The sequence below is a fragment of the Lepisma saccharinum genome, chromosome 8, assembly GCF_977018435.1.
Source record: "Lepisma saccharinum chromosome 8, izLepSacc3.1, whole genome shotgun sequence".
Lineage (NCBI taxonomy): Eukaryota > Metazoa > Arthropoda > Insecta > Zygentoma > Lepismatidae > Lepisma > Lepisma saccharinum.
In genome coordinates this window covers 22,091,760-22,116,509 of record NC_139236.1, presented here as the reverse complement: position 1 = coordinate 22,116,509, position 24,750 = coordinate 22,091,760, and the positions used below count along the sequence as shown (strand labels likewise).

The 24,750-nt window shown below is 38.3% G+C and overlaps 1 protein-coding gene across 4 annotated transcripts in view; it reads right to left on the bottom strand.

The window, feature by feature from the left end:
* fry (microtubule binding protein furry) overlaps positions 1–24,750 on the bottom strand; it is a 1,034,138-nt gene that overhangs the window by 600,768 nt on the left and 408,620 nt on the right. For all 4 annotated transcript variants that reach the window (XM_083126340.1, XM_083126342.1, XM_083126341.1 and 1 more), the window contains one exon: positions 10,881–11,041. In XM_083126340.1, coding sequence (XP_082982466.1) covers positions 10,881–11,041 — 161 coding nt within the window. The remainder of the gene's footprint in view (positions 1–10,880; positions 11,042–24,750) is intronic.

Below are 24,750 nucleotides of genomic sequence, written 5' to 3'. Positions count from 1 at the left end.
GGATGTAACGAATAACTGAAACTTTGAGAGTCAAGGAGTACTAGGTTATGTGATTGTACGTGTGTAGAACAAAGTCATCATTTCCACGGCTCTCGTATGGGAATTAATAGTTTATCGTATACTCATGTGTTGGTCTATGTACATTTTGCACATTATATACATATAGTTCAAGTCCGTTCCTTACTGTTGTTGTTTTTATTTTGTAACTTCATAATTATTAGTGTGGTATTAGTCATAAGGAGTGTTAGAATCAGATATCATGGTAGCGTAATGTCACATTACTTAAAAATCCAGAATGTGAACGTAAGACAGATTTTGTGATGAGTCACTCTGCGAACTTTTTGATCAGACAACAGTTTAGCTGGGAATGATTGACCAATGGCTGCTTCATAATATTTCTGGAATAGCTCTGCTTTTGTCAGTTCGCCATGTGTTAGCTACCTTTGGGGTTAAGAACTGGGAACATTTGATGATTTTTTTTCGTGATATTGATTGTTAACAACAAATACATGCATATAAAGGAAAAAAGCAGTCTCTAGTACAATAAAACACATAGATCGACAATCAAAAGTTCGTCATTTGGTTGTCAAATTTATAACTCAAAGGCACTTTCGGCAGCCTATACGTTCCTATCGTCTAGAATTAAGGATCAATGTAATTGCACGGATATAACGAGCAGAATCGTATTGCTGTTAAAAAAAACAAAAACAAAGAGAACTAGAAATTAGAATAAGTCACAAAACGCTTAAATTCAGTCAGCTCGAATCACACTGCAAATTGACACGTTATATACCATGGAAATATCTCTCTTGCGATAGAGCAGCGACACGGCAAAAGGCTTGAAAAAGTGCAAGATCAATAATAGCTTCCGATATTATTTTCCAGTGTTCCGTCCGAGATATTTAATTGAGTTTGTTTAATTCTCATTATCCTACATCATTATCAGAATGAAAATCAAGGTTCCCACGTGAAGTGAAACAACATTTAACATCTTTCTATACATTCCAACAACACAAAGAGCAACCACGTACGAACCAACAGGTGCAAAACCGACAATGTCAACGAAAGAAATAATACAGTTCGTTAAAAAGCAAGACGCAGATAATTCAGCAGCAAAAGCAAGCAATGGAAATAGTAGAAAAGCATCACGCAAAATGTCCATCGCACAATAGAACAGAAACGCCATTTCATTCCTTCAACTGAAATGGATTCACAACTGCGAAATCAACCTAAAGCGAACTCGGGGGGGATTCAAAAATTATGATGCGAAACGCGCTCAGAGCACGCAGGTACTTGGATTTCCTTTATCTAGTTACAACTGTCCGTCATGTATTACCGACTCGCAGAATACGTGTGATGCTGTTAATTTAAAAAATCCTCTGTTTTAATTACCAACTAGTTCTCGTAACTGCATTTTGAACCGGAGGGTCAGATACTACGTGTACCGGAGACTGCAGATACAAGGCAAGAATGATACTCTAGAAATGAATTTCGATATATTTCTACAGTTATAAAACGCCCGAGATCATGAACATATATCAATGAAATGCACGTTGACAAGTAAAACACCAAGCCGTAGCACATACTTCTTCCTAGATATAATTCCTTACAAGGTTCACTTATTACGCAATTTTCCATCTCTGCATCTCTTCTCTCTTCCAAACTGCATATCGGCGCCATTTGCAGAGTGACTTCAATTATTTATACAAAAAATTGTCAATGACAAACCGATGCAACAATCACCTTGAGAAATTCCACTTTCGAGTACCTATGCGTACGACACGTAACTAAAGCTTATTTTACATTAAAAAACCGTAGACTGGAGATTCAAAAAAGCATCATAAAGCTATTGTCAATTGGTTCTTTATTTAGTGAAAACTTGAATTTATCCCCCATTTCTCAATACGGCGGACTTAGCGTACGGGTGATCGCCGGTAACTTTTGATATGTTATTATTAATGTTATAAGGAAGCTATGCACCAAACTTCAGCTTGCTATGAATTATAGTTCCCTTAGTAGTTTGTGGGAAGTCTCTTCTACAGACTTCCCCAAAAAAATAATGATCTCCCATGAAGTAATGATATATTTTCCTGGGAGTATGCCTTTCGGTCTTCCATCAGAAGAAATGCTTGTAAATAATATCAAATCTTTTACTTATTTTTTGTTATTTGTTGTTCATCTTTGGGTTTTGTATTTTCATTTTTTTGTGTTCACTGTTGACAATACAGTGTACAAATTGCCATCTGTGCTATATCCGGAATTTGCTGAATAAATAAATAAATAAACATAATGACAAATTGATTACTTATAATAAGAGAACGGATTTCTACGCACTAAACACTGCCGAAATAGGCTGGCAAATGGCACTAAAAATGTGGAAAACAGGCAAGATAATGGTCACTAAAAATGTAGTGAATAAGTAAAGTCCTCAAATGAAAATTCTCGTATCCATAATTTAATACTTACATAACATTAAGGGTCGTACATTCATAATGCATGCAGAGGATTACACGATAATTGTATAACTTTTGATTTGAAGGAAACAGTATTATATATTTGTATATTATTCATTTCTTTAAAGGGAAAAATATTTTTTGGGTTGACTCCAACCTCGAATCTTTGATATCGAGATTGTGGATCGACCAGTTACAGGGGCAAAAGGCAGTGACGAATCGCTTTCTCTTGAGGAGCAGGATTGTGTTTTTTTTATTGTTTCCCCCCCCCACCCCCACCCCCTAGTTGCCACTTGCTATTCACATCGAAGTTAACGATCGCTCTTAATTCTCATGTTTAAATATGTATTGTTACGTTCAAGTCGTCAAAAGTTACGGAAGCTCCTTTCTGTGGTCTCTGAATCCGCCTGTGGGGGAAACTAAACAAAAGACACACACAATACACTATTCGCAGTTGAAGCGTTATTATTGTCTTTTGAAACATTTCAGGCGAAATAGGCTAGGCAGTATAGAATCTGCAAATAGCGATTGTATCACCGTTTCTGTACTGAAAGCATCCGAATCTGATCACAAGAAGATAATAGGCATTTAGGGTAATATCCGGGCCAAGGGCGCCGAGCTTCCAAAATTTCTGTGGGTGCTTATCAATGGCGGTTATATCTGTAATTATCAAGTATTGTATACTTTAAACAACTTACATGCACAATGATATTATCAACACGTTACTAAAAAAATACCACATTCATTCAAATTAAAATGAAAAATCTTCATAAATGCAAATAACTTTAATTGTATTGCAGAAAGAACTATGCAAGGATTTTGTTGTGAACAGAAACTACAAAATGACTAACTTTATGTACCAAATAATAATAATAATCATGACATGTTAACTTTCAATATAAAACACATTCCTTCTTACGTCATTTGCACTTATGAATTTGTTTGCAATTTTGGTAATGTCAATATTTTTAGTCTGAACATGCAAAATTGACATTGAGTCATTCAACCTTTTTTGGGTCATTGTTGACCGCAAAAACGTTTTCAATCGTCTAAGTGCTGAAAATGACCGCTCAGAGGCACAAGAAGTAACAGGTATACAGAAGGTTGTTTCACGTTGATGGTAACGATTTCGATCACTAGGGAGTAGCACGTAGGCATAGCACAGAGCAGCCACAGCCAGTAGGACGAAAGTAGTACTGTGTGTTGACTTGCAAAGACGATGGTTGGTGTGTGAGTGAGTGTTTATATGGCACCAAAAATTCCAGTCTTTTGGGAGGGGTACATCTATGCTCTTTCCGACGTTGGTTATAGTTATAGCCAGATAATTAAACAGTGCCACATGAAAGCATTCCATGTGTCAAAGAAGGGCATCAATGCAGTGTTGAATCGCCATAAAGCCTGCACTTTACCTGTTGCTGGAGCCAGTCAAAGTGGGCCTCGGACATATCGGAAGCCCAAGCGTTCCTCCGATGTTGTGCGGAAAGTGAGATCCTTGGTGCAATGTGAAAACCCTGCAACGCAAAGAGTGATTGCACAGGCATTGCAATGTTTCCCTGCAACTGTAAATCGCAACATAGCCCAAGATGAACAACTTGTGCGGAAGCACAAGGCTCAATTTCATACGTTGCGTGCCTCACATGTCCAGGAGAGGAAGACCAACAGTCGGAAGCTCTACGAACGCCATCTGGCAGGGGACCGCTGGAAGTATGTGGTTTCCCTGGATGGAGCATGGGTGTATCTGTCGGGATGTGGTAAAAAAGAAGGGCCATCTACTATCGTCCACGTGATGCAAGAGGTCGATCTGAGTGGGTACGTGAATGTGCTGAAAGTTTTCCAGGCGGGTTCATGGTTGTTGGTGGTTACTGCCATAACGGCAAACTTCTACTGCGCAGAGTGGAAAAAAAGGCTAAAATAAATGCAGCCTATTACCAGATGAATATTTTGGAGCCACTTTACAGACATGATATATCTTCTCTCTATGGCAGCGACACATCTCGTGTTGTCATCCACCAGGACAAGGCTTCCAGTCATACGGCAAAGTCCACGCAGGCATACATGGATCGGATGGCACGTGAAACGGGCATTCATGCAATCCCCTTTACAGACATCCCTGTGAAATCCCCCGATGCCTCTTCCATGGATTTTTGTGGGTTTCCGTTGTTGAAACGAGCCTTGGAAAGCAGACGGCCCCGCACAATTGAGGGTCTTTGGAAAGCTTGTCAGGAGGAATATGATCATTTGGACCAATGTGTTCTTCAACGCAGTCTCCTCCAATGGAAACTCCGCTGCAGGGCCATTGCTGCAAGACAGGGGTATCACGTGGAGTACCACCGCTCGTGACGTCACGGTTTTTCTTAAGGTGAGGTGGGTTCTAACTTTGTTACCATGGACGTGAAACGACCTTCTGTAGTTAAAATCACCCGTACAAACTTCACAAATTCTGTGAGCATTTCACGCATGGGACCACTGTTTTCTCTACTTAAAATATATGTAATGTCTGACAAGTTGGCCAATTTTTCTTTGTTCGTTCTGCACACATCTAGACACATGTCCCTGTGCAATGGTAGCTTGTCTTTTCTGCATAGAACTGCAGAATTCGATTGTAGTGTGTCGCTTGTAAGGAAACATCGAAGCAAGCCGAAAAGACGGGATTCTATTCACAATACAATATACTTCCATTGTTATTCTGGGGACTGCCTTTGACTTGGCCAGAGACAGGCAAGGAAGGGGGGAATGTTTTACTTGGTTTCCTTTGCACAAACACATTTGAAACAATTATGTTTTATAGGTTAGAAATTTTAACTTCCATCTCAATGTTTTAATTGCTTATTATTTTTTGATAATGGCAAGTGAGAAATATTTATTTTATTTTGTTTTTATCAAACTAAAAATCTTGTGGGTGCGGCGCACCCACAAGATTATTTATGTGGGTGCTCGAGCCCCGGAGCACCCACGTAGTCGGCGCGCATGATCCGGGCTCTACTCATGAGCAAGTGTTGTGTTCACGAGTTTTTTTCTACAAATCTATTTTATCAAAGTTTGTTTTAAATCTAATTAATGCTCAGATAGACTACACGGACTGGAGATACCGTTGAAAGTTGTATCCGAACAGCTGTGCAGTTCGAACCCGAGGCATCGTGAGGACAAGACGAGGGCGTTACCACCACGTCATCGAGGAGGAAAAAATTCATGTTATCAAGTCATTTAATCTCTTTCTTGCAATGAACCTACAAAAACAATCTAAAAGCTAATACACAATAAATGATAAAAATAAGTCAAAATAAATACTGGTAATGCAAGTTCTTTCAGATAATAGTTTTTCCTTCCTACTAATGGAAGAATATTCCGGTCTAAACTAAAGATAATAGCAAATGTTTAAACTGTACACCGCGGGACAAAAGTCACGTTCGGATACTACTTGTAGTGCAAGAACGTACTATTAGTAAAAGAAATGGACGTAAAAAGTAGTTCTAGATTGAGAGGAATGATCCTCCTCACATAAAGTTGTGTGGTAATAATGTTGCCATTCAAAGCCATGTTGTTGCGACTCATGTGCTTGGTTTCCAGCCTCGTGTATCTGGTTCAGTTCAATACATTTTCTGCATTGGTTACTGTATTTTCTTTCACAATAATAATATTATATCAAAATCCGATCGTGACTTTTGGCTCACCCCGTAGAACGAAGTCCAAATGTATAAACGAGGAGAGTTCATAAAATATAGAACTTTTGTTCCAAGAGAAGTGAGACTTGTCGGACAGTTTGCACCTTTACTTAAACTTCTCCGCATGCGAGCGCAGCAAAGCAGTACCAACTTCTTATCGAAGTTACATGAAATCTGATTTCAGATTTGACATCCTGACGAAATTCTAGCCTATGGTCATGTATGACATGACCCACCTATCATTTCAAATAAAGAAATTGAATTCAAGATGGCGGAACCAAGATGGAGGGCATCCGCGTCACATACTCCAAAAGGTGTCCCCCTAGGCCTATTATGTATCGCCCATATCAAATTCCATGAAAATACATCACTGCGGATTTTACAAGGGGTGGTAAGGAACTTCTGATACACCCTGTATATATTATTATCTCATGTTTATTATAGTTTCACGTATTTTACAGTTAATAAATTCATAAATATTATATTAATGCCTTCAGCCAATTTTCCAATATGGCCGCCTTTAAACTCGTTAACTTTATATACTGATATATCTAGAAGTTAAATAGCGGCAAGTTTATGCAATTTTTGTGTACTTAACACCAATAGTTTGATTTGCTTTTAAATCTTTTAAAGATTGTCGTAAGATTCATTTCAATCAGGTTAGTGAAGCCTAAGTTATTAATTTCTGAGTTAAATTCCTTATATCTATTCGTTGTTTTTGGCAAACTCCATTCTTTTCTCTTATTATATTTTGAAAGCCATTGTTGATTTATTTAAATTCTTGTGGTGCGAGATGATCACGCGTTCCCGTTTGCATTGTTGCCACCACATACCAAAAATCCATGTGTCAGATTAATGTACATTTCCAATATATTACTGTCTACTTTCTGGTATTAAAGATGTATTGTGTCTGGTACCACTGTGTCAGTGGGGAGGTATAACCGTTTTTCAGAGAGCGGTTAACAGTATCGCGGTGAGATTTTAAGAAGCAAGAGGTGCTTCGCGAAGGGGAAGATTAGGCTTACGCATCTCTCGCGTTGTACCGGTCGGAATTGTTTAATTGTATCCTGGTATTACGCGACATACGTGCGTGTTTCTAATAAACGTTAATTGGAACATATTGCGGTCTACTTTTATTTCAATAGTTTAATACGTACTTGTGGAATACCTACATCGGGAGAGCAACCACGTGGGTTCTCAATGGACTTCACCAATGGATGCAAGGGAACGCAGTATTTCAGCCCGAACGCTGGGATGAAACCAGCATGCTCTGAAGAACTAGCAAGGTAAGTTGTACAGTGCAGTGCAACGCCACGAGGACGTAGCAAAAACCACAAGTGATAATGACATATATATTTTTTATTTTATTTTGAAGAGCAAACAATGGCATTATGTTTTGAACAATATGTCGTTAAAATATCCTCCTCTGCTTCGGTGGGTGGAATGGATTCTGAATGTCCCATTCTCCAGCACGTCTGCACACATATTGAGCGGTATAGCCTCAATGGTTCATTCCATGTTCTGTTTCAGGTCACGAACTGTGCGTGACTGTCTCTGATGACATTAGATTTGACATAACCCCATAGAAAATAATCTAGGGGGTTAGGTCACATGATCTTGGTGGCAAGTTCACATCACCCTTTCTGGACAGAACTCGTCCGGGGAACTTTTCAGGCATAATTTCATTATTTGGCGAGCTGTGTGGCAAGTTGCACCGTCCTGTTGGAAAAACATATGGTTGATGTCAAGATTTACCTGTTTAGGCCACAAAAACTGCACCACCATATTCCTCTATCGCTCCCCATTGACAGTCACGTGATTTCCATGTTGGTCCTCAAAAAAATAAGGCCCAATCACGCCATTGGCCCAAAAAACGAAACCACACACTCACTTTCTTAGGATGAAGGAGTACGTCCGGAATCACTTTCGGATTTCCATCTGCCCAAATCCTACAGTTTTGTTTGATTTGTCGGTCGATTATGTTGGCGATAAATTCCTCTCAATGAACGAAATGTCTGTCGAACTGAACACGAATTTTGATAATAAATTTGAATAATTTCTATGCGTTGTTGCATTGTGTATCTCTCCATGATAACTTGCCACAGACTACTGCTCACAGATGTCAGAGTTACATCTCGTCATTCCAGTCAGTGTTGCCAGAACACTCTTTCAAAGTTCTGACGTTCAAATTGGTAGACCCTCTAGAATACTACCCCTTCACGAAAGACCTCCTCATTGATTTAGAAACGCTTTCGCATGGATGTGCAGCCAACCGTTGTTCCCATGTTTGCCAGGTACCAATTGCCTGATACGTTACGCATGTAATCACCTAACTCTTCCATAAATGAATGTTGTACTCCTGGCAGTGTTGTTAAAAATCCATTCTACTGGTCCGTAACAGGACCGGAATATTTTTTCTCGCACAATTTAAATTCGATTTAAGTTGCGTATTGTTTAATTTCAATACCAAACTTGGAAAGTATTTAAATTGATCCGGAAAAAAAAGTTCCTGTACCGAATTGAAATACTTTAAAGATAAAAAGGTTTACGGTCCAGAATCCATTTATGCTTGCTGATTCCCTCTCTCGTACCGGAATTGCATTTATTTACAATTCCTTGACCTTTAAAAACCCTGGTTGTAATAGCTGAGAGGGATGGTATCAAAGATATAAGGAAGGAAGGGAAGGCGTGGCCTACAAATTAGTGCTATATCAACACTTACACTATGTTAAAAAACTAAAAAAAAAGCAAGTGTTCAAAACGTAGACAGTTACAGCTGATAATTAAAAGCGAAGAAATATCCGCTGTGAATTTAGTCGCTTAAGCTTGTAACTGATGCAGTTTGTAGCGTGCACTTCACGGAAGACTGAATGGAAGGATTACCAGATATAGATAGAAAACAGATTGCATTTCACACAATCGGAGAATTTAATCATATCTGGATCTATTGTTTAACAGAGACGATTGACTTGTCAACGGTATTGTAGCTTGCGAGACATTCTGGACAAAAAATGCAACTTCTACGAGACACAATACACCCTTTGACAAAACTGCTATTAGAAATCTCCAAATCAACAACCCGATTAATCAAATCCAAGCTTTATGAACTTTCTGAATCACGAATTGACGAAAGGAGGGCAAACCGTAGGATCTCGGTCGAATTAAAGCGGAGGAGACAGGTTACTTATTGAAAGAAAAGAATTAGATGGTAAAACCAAGATAAGGGATACTGCATCATTTAGAAAGAAGGTCAATTGCAAAGCAATCGAAAAGTTGAATAGAAGATGCCGAATGGATTCTACCAGAGTTGGGTTTCTTTGGGTATCTCCCGGGAACTACTGGATCCGCAAGCAAACATGAAATTCTTTGAAAAGTTTTCCCAAAACTTGCGACAGTAAACAACCAAATCAATTGGTTTACTGAGAATGGATATTGTGAAGTTCTGACCACGGTGAAAGGGTACAAAAATTCTCCTATAAATAATTACAGGTAATTTTGAACTTTCCAGACACAGGGAGGCCACTCTAGGACTATGATAAAAATCGAGTATAATTCCCGGTTTTCAAGGCGATCTTTCGAAAAATTCAAGGGTACAGGCAGATGTTTTCTCTATTTCAACCATATGTATTATCGACTCTCACCGCCCACACACAAATATATTAACATATAAAGGGTCTTTGTGATTCCAATGTTTCCAAATAATTGTAATTCAATTTAATAAAAAGGTAATTTTTATATGTATATATATAAATGGATTTACTTTCTAGGCAGCTTTCTTTCCTTCTTCGATAAAAAATATAAACTAAACTGTGGAAAAGTTTCCTCAGGGCATTTTTAAATATGTATGGGATTCTGTTTCACCAAACTTGCAACGTTTCTAGTCTACGGAGAAAATTTCACACAGAATTCACCGAGCCAAAAATTCTCGCTTCATATGACGTTGACCCCTTTATTAGAAATGCCAGTCTCGCAGTGTTACTTAAAACCGTCAAACTGACTGAATCCACAGTTTGGGCGGTAAACAATTTTTATTGATACGGAAATGATGCATGGATTCAAAGCAGCAAAGAAGGGCAAGGAACAGACATGGAGATATACTAACTAAAATTGTGAACAAGATGAATTTGTTTAGTGTTATATTGTGTTCTATGTAGAGCAGAATGCTAAAATATTACCTGGAAAATCGTCCAATACCATGTTAATTGACTTTGTTTCACCCACTGCGGTGTTCAAGGGTTGAAACAAAACACCAACGACGCCGTTGATAACCTCTGTTACATCATCAGTAAAGATACATTAATTAAAAACTCGTAGACCGAAAGAGAAAAATTGTTGAAAGGAGGATAGATAATTCCAATGGTAATATTTATGCACTCTACGTAGACCCTAGTGCGCAATGCATTTCTTGGTTTCACACAAAAAGGGATCCCTTTATCTCAGCGACATCATAGACCTATTTCAGTTCATTTCATTTCCACGATATACTTCCTGGTTAGCTTAGATTCGTAAATTTATTTCTTCTGTGTGGACCTCCCACATCACACGTAACAGGTATTATAATTCTGATGTCTCCACAACAACTTTAATTTACCTTGCATCCAAAATTTAAAAAAATAAAAACATCTAAGTTTGCGACTTACCTTCTAGAAGCCTGAAAAGAACGAACAGGACAGTGCTACGGATGCAATAGCGAGAACACGGAACAGTTTAAGAAAACAATGCAGATGATGGAAGATCGCGGAAAAGACAAAAATGTGGTACTTACCGGCATCCCCTTCAGCCAAGAGCGGACCGACGGACCCGAAGAACCTCTTGTCGAGAACCTGAAGTAACTGGAGAGCAGTTTCGTGAACCAACGTCCGTGGACACCCAGTGTTCATTAGTGTCACATTGATAATAGCCGTGTAGTGATCGCAAGGATATTCCCTAGAACCAAAAACAAGGTAAGCGTGAGGTATGATACGATACAAACAACATTACGGAGGATGCCAAATGAGTCAGAATAAATATATTTTGGGGATTAAAATGAACGTCTTAAAGGTGGAAAATTAATGCTTTCTTGACAGGCTGAATCCACAAAGGCATGTTCGCTAAAAGTTACCGAACAATGACATTTTATAGCTACTCACGGTGTCTACCAAAATAGCAAGTCCAAATCTTTACCATTTTCCCCCCTTTTCTTAACATCGCTCCTTACTTACGTATAGTTGCAAAATTAAGAAAATATGTATTTTTATTCAATGAAAAACCCCTACTACAAGGTCGGTTAAGACAAAAACTGAAGCTGTACTTACACTTCATTTAATTTTTAATGCATGTAAATATTAATGCTTCAGACTTCATCCTGGATGGGGAATAGTCACATTACATTATTTAATATTTTTTTTAAAAAAAAAAAAAAACTTTACACACACACAAGAATGTAATTCTTAAGAAATAGTAAACAAATCTAAACACAATATAATTTTAAATTTCCAACTATTCAATTTTATCAAATCCCAGTACAGGTATATAACAATGTAAATTCACTATATTGTTAAAAAAAATCTTGACCACAAGCAAAATTTATTGACTGGTAGAGACACCTGTTACTACGTAATTCAAATTACGCAAGGCCTTGGTGTGTTTCACGTAGAGCAAGGTTAATTTCAGGGTTATCACGTGCACAATAGATATGTGTGAATACACGAAAGAGATAACAAAGGAGTATGTACTTGAATTGAATTGTTGTTGATTTAAGCCCACCTTATTGACCGAAAGGATAATCGGGGCTGCCCCTAGAGTTTAAAGTGGAATCCGAACCACTGTAGCATGTGCCCTCACCGGGTATCGAACCCAGGACCCCTTGATTACAAGGCAATTATGTACTTAATAAATAATTCAGTATTATATCGATAAAAACAATATACTTTATGAAAGTAATGAAGTTCCCCTATTTTTATCGGTGATGAGACCATACAAAAGACAGGAGGAAAGGGAAGAGATGGGAAGGAGACGAAAGAAGAGAAGGGAAAGGAAGGAATATTGAGGATAGAGGAGAGGAAACCAAAGAGGATCAGAGGAGGAGGGAGAGAAAGGAGAGTAAAAGGGAAGAGCGAGGTGGTGAGGAGGAGAAAGCGGAGTGGAGTTTAGAATAGCGGAGATATGAAAAGACGGTGATAATTGGAAATTTTAAAAATTCTTATAAAACGCACAGAAATTGTGGGCAACACTTACTGGCCTCTATAAAAATATTCCTTTCTGGAGGTAAACTTAATGCATGTAATATATATATATATAGACACAAACACACACACACACACACACACATATATATTGAAAAATACAAAATCAATAAATGTCAGTTGTCACCGTTTCCAAATTGCGTATATAAGATAAAGATAAAGTTCCCGTGCACTTTGCACCATGCCATGGGGCGTATATAGCTATAGGGGGATTTCGTGGTAGGGCTCGCACATTCTTCGATCTCGGGACATTTTGAAGGTGACGTGATCAGCACCATGCTTTATCCCCCGGAGGTTGCCCCGAGGTAGCCATTTATTTAAGGCTGGATGAGTACCAGAGACGCTTTAAGCGGGGACATGGAACCAAACCCAGATCTCCCACGTGACAGTAGGGCGCCCTACCGACTAAACCACCGTGGTTCCGACGTTGGCTATAGGCATAGGCAATTTTATAACTCTTGAATTTTTCACTGAATTAATTTCGCAAATTTACATCACTTTTCTGCCAGTTTTGGCCAATTGCGACGATAAAGATGATTAGATGAAAGTAACCAAGGGACCCAGAACGCAAATCTTTTCGGGAGAGACGCTGTGTGTTTAGGTATGAAAGATTTCCTGACGTACAAATATATATAGATTCCAGAATGCACTACGTAAATGAGGTTGTCTTTAAAAAAGGTCACCCACTACGCAAGTGGATCAGTAGTAATTCGCACATCCGTCGAAGGTTCGTTACCTATAACTAGCAAAATGAACAAAAAGATAGTTCACCTGAAGACTATACTCTATCCCGGGAATCTGTAGAGCAAGGCCGCGCATAAAGCGAGTGGGCGGAGCGGAGCAGTGAATGCAGCCGGAAAGGGTGGTAACCGAAGTCGCTCTTCTCCCTCCGTGCAATTCCGTTCCCTCGCGCGCGCGTTCATTAGTCGAGTCACTACTTGCGCAGAGGCGTGTTTTCGTTCGCTTGCTCCAGAGATTCCCGGGACAGTGTACAGAACATTGTTAAAACAGAAAGAATACCAAACGGAAGCCCGAATTTTACTTTTTTTCACACTATCATACTCCAAACTCAATGAGCAAAGTATGTCTACAGTGTTTCACAAATTGCTCTGACGTTCGCATATCGCAATCACAATAGTACCATTGGATTCACCTGTTTTATACTCCTTCAGGTTCCAACTTGATTTAGCTGCATGGTTGTTACGAGGGGATGCTGATAAGTTCCTGGCTTTGCTCTCTTCCCATCTTTTCCCATTCGCGATTCATGTCTCATTTGAAAGTGTGTAATATGAGTATGTTATGGTGCAAAAATAATGTTCCTCCCGTAATAGCTTCTTTCTATTTTTCAGGTTTGAAGTATTACCTGTTGTATCGTTCCACTATCACTGACTCGCCTGTGAGCGATAAATATATATATAGTACTTGAAGTCTATAATACTCTGGCGCTTCCTACACGGTTGTAGATTGACAATATTCATAGCTTTGAAGTTCATGGCTCAATGTTAAACATTACTTCTCGCCCTGAGAAGGAAACAAAGGATTTTTTTTGGCGAACTGTGCAGATGGAACTGGCACAGTCGTTTGATATCAAAAGCGAATAAAATATCACAAGGGTACGAAGCTCCCTAGAAACAACGAGCTCCTAAGTTTGTCACAGAATCAGTTCACTTAATTTTCAGTGTCTTTCACTATCTCCCATATAATAACTCGCAGCTTTGGGACATTCGTTAATAGATTTGTCGTGGTGATGACATAGTCAATAAAACGTGCCACCAAATTCGTTCACCAAACATAACTGAGTCTTGTACTTGGCAGAGGGTTGTATTCTTTTTTTTTTTCGTGTCGTGTCTTACCCGTCACAAGAAAAAAAAATGTTTATAAAAAAAGCATCTAAATGTAGAATAAAGTTTGCTCTGTCAACATAAAATTGTTTCAGTAAACTCATATATTTCACAGAGCCTTCTGATAGACTAAGGAAGGTTCTAAAGGCAAGTCTCAGAAGTGCTACACCCGTCAGAATTACACAAAATGTATTCTCTGTAGCTGAAAATTGGGATGGGGAGAAATATTCTGAAATTAAATAACTTTCATCAAGGAAAATGAAATAGCATGAATTGATAGAGTTACACATTTGAAGGTGATAAGAAAATAATTAAAGAATGAATGAAAATGTGTCTGAATGTCACACCCGCCATAATGGAATTGCCCAGAGATAGAAAACTGGAGCAGGTCGTTCAAAAATTAAGCACTGGTGCCAGTCTCGAGCGACAGGAAAGACAATTAAGAATTTAAAAAAGGTTACATTATTATTACATACGTGAAACGCTATACTGCATTCAGAACTACGAAAATACGGGTCAACAAGTTCACTGGGAAACTGTTAAATCACTGGTAACATTGCTACCACAATGTTGTGGTAGCGAAGTGATCTGTTGTTCGGATACAATTTTCTGACATTGAATAGTCACTTTTATATAACCATACGGTAATGTTGGCGCATGACGAGGTTGAATTATGGGTTTGATTCCACTACGAAACATTTATTTATTTACGACTTTGTTCAAATGGCGAAGTTAAGACATTACTGCCTTGTCTTCCACATAACCATTAATTACAGTGGTCATGTTTTCTTTACATTTAAATATATACAATGAAAAAATGAAAAAAACATAAATGAAAATAAAGTAATAAATAAAAAAATAATAATAATTAATAAAAACAAAATAAAGTAATAACAACAAAATAAAGATAAAATTAAATTAAAGCAGTTTGCATACGAGGAGTCATGCCGTGGATTAACCATTAATTACAGTGATCATTATTTTTTACTAATACAATGAAAAAGGTAACTGAAGAATAAAATTAAAAATAAAAGAAATGCAGTTTCTATACGTGGATACACACACACACACATATACACACAGTCACGCATAGCTACCTACAGAGAAAACATATTACATGAGATAAAAACCTTATGCATTGTTTTCTGGGAATTCAATCTAGGTCCAATTCTTTAACATGTGTGATTTTAATTGTCTTTTGGATGTTACAATTCAGGAAAAGGCTTGGATTTCGGGGACAGTCTGTTCCAGTGTTCTTCAGAGGTAACGGTAAATGATTGTGGTTTTGGGTTTCTTAATTTCTTCTACTTCATCAACACTCAACGTCATAATCAGCTTACGGAGGAATTAGACATTTGATACTAAACAAGTGTGTTCACGTAAGTTTTGTTTGGGGGTGGAAATAAAGCAAGGCATTGAAATCCACACTCTTCTCACTCTTGACCAGACATAAATCTCGTTATAAATACCATGCTGCAACGCCATCTGACAAAGGAACCGTGAAAACAACTGCTAACAAAAAGCTTCTCCAGGACTTAAGATGTTGCTCCCAAAGTGATTATCTTCCAATCGGGTTTGTATGAAAAGGTCGTGGCACTCAAACACCTAAGTTGAGAGGGAAGGGGCAACAGGGTACAGAAGCCACCACCCCGCATAGCAACGCCTAATTGTTTTTCTCCAGAACCTTGGCTTGAAATGGGATTCCTTCGCGGAAGCCTAGCAACGAAGTGATATCATCTTCTCTCCAATTTTCAATAACGCACAATCTTTTAAGGGGCTGCGACGAAAAACACGAAAAACGTAACCAAAAACGAAGAAAATACTAAATGAGCAAAAAAGAGATTGCAGAGGAAAAATTCCTTTACAGCAACTGGAACAATGAAAGCAACCTATATTATTCGCAGAAATATCTATAATATTTTGACAGCACCTAGTCGTCTGCGATGGAGGAATTTATTATCTCTCTCCAAAATGAAAGGTTGTTGAAGAACACAATAGATAACAATTACATTCCTTCATCTAGCTAAAAAGAATGATGTTGATATAATGGGTGTTTCCGCATTTATTTACTTCCTTTTAAATGATGTACAGCTATAAACATGGCATGAATTAACGTCGGGAACCTCGCCTTCCAGAATAAGTAACCATGATAATTTGTAAACTTTACTTCACCGTATTCCCCACTTCCAATCGCGACGATGAGGATGAATGATAAATGGATGGAATTAGTGGAAATATATATTATTCAACCCCCAAGAAATATCACCAGGCAAGGACTCGAACTTGGAAACTTCGGTGGGGAGATCGCCAAACTATCAACGCGCTTGCCACTGCGACGAGCAGTTAGTTGCATGAGCTTACTATGGCAACAAATCTCTCTCTTCTTTGGAATTACTTCGGGCATGTTGTCAAAGTAATATCCACACTTGTAGCACCAACGGTTGTTCATTCATTCCAGGTACAAATGGGAAACGCTGCTCAAAAACTAGTCAGTTAGCACGACTTAAATCTATTACAAGTAAGAGTACATATCTGGTTAACAAATGCTCTCACTATCTCTTCAATGAACCAAATATTACCAAGTTATGGGAGTTGAGATTTATGATTTCATTAGACGCATATCTATTTAAATCACACTTTATTGCTAATACAATGTATTTTCACGAAGAAATGTTAAAGGGTGTGGAAACTACAGGGGAAAAATAAGGAAAGAAGGGGAGGGCGGTAAAGTCAGTGAAAACAATAAATGGAGGAAAGCAACATGCAAAAGTGTCCGGGTCTTCTGGCAATACATAATAATAATAGAGAGATACACTGAGAATTTGTAGGACACAATTCCATAAATTATCAACTTCTTCATCCAATGTGATGCATATATTTTCTTACTCATAAGTCAATAAACGTTAGGCTATTTTTACTGGAGGCAGTTAATTTAGTTTTCCTATCAAATTGATTCAGATATAGTATTTTCCCTTAATTATACCTTTCTCTCTTTCTTTACAAAACGAAAAATAATAATTTCAATTTAATCAGAAAAGTTAAGCGAAGAAATCAACACCTCTCCTTATTTCCTCCTCCCCCTCTCTGTGCAAAACATAAACAATGGAAAAGAAGAATAAAAATATTGGCGAAAATGAGATACTATTTAAAATTCACTTCCTGGTGCATATAGCTATTAAAAGAGATTACAAGGATATCAAAAAACTAAAAAAGAATGCAGCACAATACTTTAACGAGTAATATACAAAATTATACGACTAATAAAGAATAATTAACTATATTCCCACTCCGTTTTACCTTTTGACGTTGTGCATTATAGCCAGAGAACTGTTATAACACAGAATATGGTATTATAATATATATGGTATCTAGTATAATACGCATCTTCATGTGATGGTAAAATCAAAGTTATTTTAAGCATAAAAATGTTACTAATATTTTCCACATCTTTACATGCGATTAGATTTTATCACATATTCCACAAACTTTACTTACTATTACATCTGATTTCCACATTTTTAAACGTTTTCCGTCACATAATCATGTTATTAATACATTTTTCCTTATTGTGTTAAATACCAAAGTTTCATGGTCATTCTGTTCGATTTGTACTCGGTTCTCTTAAATCTTGACAAGAGACAACGCATAGGAAAGGATGGGGCAAGTGCGTTCACCCTAGCTGAATTGTAGACCACGACAGGAAATGACCCCGCGAGAAGCTAATTGGTGTCATGCAAGCTGGAGAGGCTGTGTGTGAAGCAGTTGTAAGCTCGATTGTAAACTGAGGATTTGAGAGGCATGTATTCAGTTTCGGTGTTATCTCTTTAAGGATTACGATGCATAAGGAAGCCTGCATTACATACCGCCAATACATTTTAACACTTGTAATGTATTTATTGCACGAACCTCACGCTGACATACGGTGAGTGTAGCATGATTAACCTCGCATACAGATGTCGAGTAAATTTAACATGTGTGGTGGGGTAAGAGGGTCCACCTAGAAGCTTAAGACGGTTGCACTTGCCCCAGGTTGATTGACTCACTGGAAGGTTATTTTACGTGGCTTTATCGCCGTTAGGTTATTCTCGATGACAATGCCTCCATGTGTATTGAGCAGTATGCGACTTAAACTTTTGTTCTGGGGGATGCCCACTGATTTCTTTTGCCTGGGTTAATTTTGTTGTGGAAAGGACTCCCCGGATTCCTCCTCCCCCCCTTAAGTTCACAATCTGATTTAGGGTTTCATATCGTGTAATGAAAATCCAATACCATAGTATTCATAGTTTGTCGTCATGTTAAAAACATGTTATATCCGTGTGCCTTCATTAAAGAGTCTAGGACGGTAGTCCGTCGTTGAAAAAATGAATGCACCGATAATGAACCTGGACAAAACAATTTATTGTGTGATTGTTGACGATAAAATGAGGTTCCTATGAGGATTATTCGACAGATATGTTTCCATTAATCTCGACAAAAGTGATTCACAACATTTTACACAATTGGAAATCCACATTTAATTCTATATTTTGCTTAAAATATACGTATTTACACATCGAACACGTTTTAAATGCATATAAATCAGTTCCCTCGTTACACTGACCCTCGATATAATAGCCTTTGTGAGAGAACTGATTTAAAATTAGAAGCGCTTCCATAACATCCACATTATTTATGTGCATAACTTCTATCTTGCATTATACATCAACAACGTAATTCAAACAAGAATTTTCCGGCTACCAGTCAGGCTAAGTCGGCGATTACTTTCAAAGTTTTGACAGCATGAACTACTCAAATCATCCTCACGTTCTGATAATGAGAACAACATATTCTCTTCAAAAGTTGGAAAATAATTCAGTGTTAACCTGGCTGGTAACTCGAGAACACTTGTTTGAATCACGTCGTGAGGAAAACTACAATTCCTACAATTATCAACAACGTAAGTTCACCAATCTAAAGTGTACTTCAGTATGTAATCTCGAGAGTATAATGGACTGATTTGTGTGCGAAGTTGGGTTATAAGTTAAGCAGTGACGTAATCAAATCGTTTTGAAGCACGATTGCGAAGCTTTCGTCCTCCCACTTTTGGTTATGCTCTATGCCGAGAATCTCTGCAGTAAGGTCGCCCTGAAGGTTGGGAAGGAGGTGGGCGGAGCAAAGCAGTACACGCTGATACAACCAGCTGGGAGCTGCGGTCGCTCTTCCCCTCCACGCAATCAAGTTTATTGGTCGGGCCTTGTCGAATCACTACTTACGCAGAGACTTGCTTTCGTTCGTTCACTCCAGAGATTCCCGGGAGAGAGTATAGTTACGTACAGAGAGGTTTCCTTTCTCTCTTACGAAGTCCCGAGTTCCTTATACAGGATGGCTACGAAAAATATATTTAAAAAAAAAAATAGGACTCCACACATGAGTATTAAAATAGAAGGACAAATGAGGGGCACAAAAAGCCTGGACTTCTTCCTCTGGGTGTATATATATATATGATATGGTGCGAGATGAAGATGAATCACGAAGACCATCTTCTTGAATATATCCTGAGACCGGCACTAAATTCGATAGTGAGGTCGCTTTGGTTACCGGTACTTCCACAAGAGGCTCCAAAAATGTTTGGATTCTGCCATCAAACAGAGTATTTACAAACATTTGGTTTATGGATTGGGACTTTAAGGTCACCCTGCATTTACTTTTTCTAAACCTTGATCTTCTATGGGGCAAATAAATTGATAGCATACGTTCCTTGTTAGTTGCAAATACTACTTTTACATTACTGAGCGTACTATAAGGATTCAGATGGAAGTGACAAGCGACACATGACATGGGATGTTTCACATGAAAGCGACAAACCACCACCTCCACCTTCGAGTCTGAAAAAAGGAATCATTGTACATGTGCGACCATTAAATTAAGGAGACATGGTGCTTAGTCCGAGTGCCACACAAGCAACAACCGACACGGGCAGCTTGTTGTGTCACTTCGATACCAAAGGGTACAGTTATTATGAAAGGTTCGTTTCCATGTCATTCACTCACCTGTCTCGTGTCATATGCACCTGAAAGCTCCCTAAAGGTGCTTCACATGTTTCCGAGGTTAAACTGGAACAAAAGTTAAGTCTTCGTGTGTCCTTTAATTTGGACTTCCCTCATAGATGTTACTTCGCGTTGGCTTACTTACCCTAGCGGACACGTTAATTCGCCAGAGTTAAACTTACTGGCGTGAAAACCCTTTTTCTATTTCTTTAGTTTAGCATGATTGTCAATATTTAATCCGGAGTGTGCACACTTAAACTGATGATTTATTAGTTAGTTAATTATTAAATAATTATTGCAGTAAAAAACCAATATACAGGGTGACTGGTAATTAGATGTATTCCCTGAAAGGGGTTAAAGTAGAGACAATTTGCAATAAATTTGACCATATGATACCCCGTCCGAAAATTAGTAGTTTTCGAGATAATCGAATTTCAATTGTTTTTTTAAAAAATGACAATTTTCCAAATAAAAAGATGAATTGAGAAAAAACTGCTTATTGTATGGAACTTATTTCAGCGTTTTCTGATAGCTAATAAATAAGTGGTTCGTTTAAAAAAAAGTTTTTCCCAAATAACAATCACGTGTAAGTAACGGGTGGGTCTAAACTTACAAGTGATGATAAAAAAATGCACTCTTAGTTTACTTGGCAACGTATTTATAACAAAAATGGTATGACATGAAGCGTACAAATTACTTAAATTACTTCCTTGTGACATCTGCTATCCAACAAGGTACAAATGTTGCTAACATTCACATTTGTGTACAAGAAATAATACTTCATTCATCTTCATGTGAATGGAATCAACGAACAATACAATTAAAGAACATTACACGTCTTGATCAAAGTGGGCACCTCCGTTACGAATGCAGGCACGCAGGGTTTTACGGACATTTGGTCTCTTAACTCGTGATGTGATGGTGTCCTTGATGTGTTGACCAGCTGTTGAGATCCTCTCCCTGAGCTTTTCTTGCGAGTATCTTGTCATGTGGCTCCAAATGTAAAAGTCACAAGGCGTCAAATCGATCGGGGGATCGAGCTGGGCAGTCATCATGCTGATAAATCATGTCACGTCTTGTAGCTAGAGGCACATCCTCCAACAACATTGCCATCCCGTTCCTCAAAAAATGTTCATAAGTGAAACCATTTATGATTTGGGGCAGGAAAAATGGCTCGATCAAATGATTGTTGATTACGCCCATCCATACTTCTGCCTGGGCGTGCGACAGTGGCTGGATGAATATTACCCAAAGAAATGGATTGGCCGAGGTAGCCCGATTTCCTGGCCGGCTCGATCCCCCGATTTAGGCCCTTGCGACTTTTAAATTTTAAGCCACATGACAAGACACTGGTAAACTCGCAAGAAAAGCTCAGGGAGAGGATATCAACAGCTGGTCAACACATCAAGGACACCATCACATCACGAGTTAAGAGACCAAATGTTCGTAAAACCCTGCGTGCCTGCATTCGTAACGGAGGTGCCCACTTTGATCAAGACGTGTAATGTTCTTTAATTGTATTGTTCGTTGATTCCATTCACATGAAGATGAATGAAGTATTATTTCTTGTACACAAATGTGAATGTTAGCAACATTTGTACCTTGTTGGATAGCAGATGTCACAAGGAAGTAATTTAAGTAATTTGTACGCTTCATGTCATACCATTTTTGTTATAAATACGTTGCCAAGTAAACTAAGAGTGCATTTTTTTATCATCACTTGTAAGTTTAGACCCACCCGTTACTTACACGTGATTGTTATTTGGGAAAAACTTTTTTTTAAACGAACCACTTATTTATTAGCTATCAGAAAACGCTGAAATAAGTTCCATACAATAAGCAGTTTTTTCTCAATTCATCTTTTTATTTGGAAAATTGTCATTTTTTAAAAAAACAATTGAAATTCGATTATCTCGAAAACTACTAATTTTCGGACGGGGTATCATATGGTCAAATTTATTGCAAATTGTCTCTACTTTAACCCCATTTGAGGGAATACATCTAATTACCAGTCACCCTGAATAAACACGATGAGGATGCTTCTCATCTTGAAGATGTATTCCACTCACATAAGATGGAGGAAAAGAATATTTCTGAAAGGACCCGTTAGATGTTTTAGAGGAGACCGTTATTGTGAAACCAGAAACAGCATGAAAGGACCACGAAGAAAAAACATTCGTCCAAAATGGAGCGGTTGGTTTAAAAGACAAGCGAACGAAAATGCCAAGGAAGGCAGAAGAAAAAGTAATTTCCTAAAAAGTAATTTTCCCACTCGCACTAAGTGATGCTTGTTGCAGTCGCTTCGATGAAAAGTCCTCAAACCGACTCCTTGGTCTTTGTTAAGTATTACTCACTTTGTAGAAATAGCACGTCACACGACTTCAATGAACAATGAAAATTACAATGTTCCTGGAAAGGCGCTAAGGTTCTACAAGACACACAAAGAAACCTTGGAATATACAGAAAAATGGAACTTCCATTAGAAAAGCAAACCATTTGAACTTCTAGACCACTTGAGAAACTAATGAAGACTATCAGGTCAGATGTGATATGTATGCACCATGGGTGCCTTTCATGAAGTCTCTCGTTTCTTCCATTACTGCATACTAACTACTTCCCAATCTTCTTTGAAGATCGACTACGTGTTTAGCTTCTTTCATGCCATTAATTGTCACAAAATTCCAAGAATGAAGTCTAGTATGAAAGATCGCAAATTGCAACAATGAGATGTGAATTAATCTCTCAAAATCCATTATTCATGCACTAATCCATAGGTTCAAATAAAAATGTACATCTCGTATTTTTTTAAGATTAGGCTCACACAGGAGATGCACTACGTAGAAACTTTCAACGAAAAATGCAGGCTCGACCGCAACGGGATCCGTTGGCAGAGACGCACGTAAAACATCGACAGCGAAAAATCAGGCGAGGCCAGGCCGGCTCGGTAGCTCCGTGGTTATAGCAATGGCACGGTGTGTCAGAGACCCGGGTTCGAGTCCTGGTCGAGCCTTCATCTTTCGCTGAAAGTTTCTATCTTGTGTTTTTGTCCCGCACCGTGGACGTCTAAGGCGTCAGGCTTTTGGGCTCAGGCTGCAGGACGTGCGGGTTCGAGTCTCCAAGAGGAAGCGTAACAACATTTCTCCTGAGATTTCGGCCAATGTATGGGACCGGTGGCCACCGACCATCGTGAAAAAATTGGGGATACGAATGAGTAGCTTAACCTGGTCATGGAAACCTACGACGACAGCTGTGGGTTCGTCATGCTAACCACATGTCACCCCTTAACTAGGAACTGAGGCATGTGGGAGTGGGCCCGGCAGTCGGTACGAAGGAACTGGCCTTTAAGAGATCTTGCGCCAAGGGTTATTATTATCATTATTGTTATTATTATTACTATTATCATCAATGGGTACCTGGGGGCAACCCTGATGGGGGTAAAGGCGGCCTAAGCGTGGTGCTGATCACATCACTCCTAAATGGTCGAGATCGAGAATGTGTAGGGCTCTACACCAACATCCCCTAAATGTGCCTTCATGGCACGGTGCTATATGCAAGGGGAATTTACCTTTTACCTTATCTTGCATTATTATTATTATTACACCGGTCTACTTTCTTTTAGTTGCCAAAGATATTTTAAAGAATTTGTGGTATTTTGGTTGTGCTGGATCTAAAATGAAAAACAGTTTTGCCAAGTTGGACCTGGTTTTTGAGATACTTGATACCCTTCGATTTTAAGTTTATATCAATAAGAGCTGTAGGTATTGATATGAAATAGGGCATGACTTTTGTTTTGGAATATAAAAATATTTTTCTAGTCCAACCGTTGCACAGAATCTATTTATTTAAAGTTCGATTTTCTTTATTTGTTTTATTTTTTGAGTCTTATTTCCATTGTTGAGGGGACTGAAGCATGTTATTCACGAGCAGGCTGCGTAAATGATCCTGATGAATTATGCTGCGTTTGTGGTGAATATTATGTGCAGAAACAAAGCAAAGCATAACCGACTTTGGAAAGGAAACATATCCTGCACGTTGAAGTAGTTTGTTAAGTCTTGGATAAAGGTGGCGAGTGTTTCATTATAAAACCTTTCATGGACTGAGTATTGAAAAACTAAAAACGGGGATCTTTGATGGGCCTCAAACTCGTAAACTCATTAATGATTCATCTCTCTCAAATTTTAAGAATACTATTGAAGCTTCTACATGATTCAGTTATGTTTCAGTTGTCAACAACTTCTTCGGCAATCGTGATACGTTCAAGCCTGTATTACAAGTATTATTTATCTATTAAACGTATTATTATATTTATTAATAACTTAATAATACTCAGCGGTGAACGATGAGACTCGGTGAAATACACAGACTCCTCTCAGGTACAGGGATAGTGTTAGGCAAGGACAATATTCACAGCACAGAGAAATAAAACCACATTACTGCAGTATGTATAAACTGAAAGGTTTTATTCTTTATTTATTGCAATTATAATGCAAATATACAGGGTGATTCTTTATGTAGTTTACAACTTAAATAATTTATAATTATTT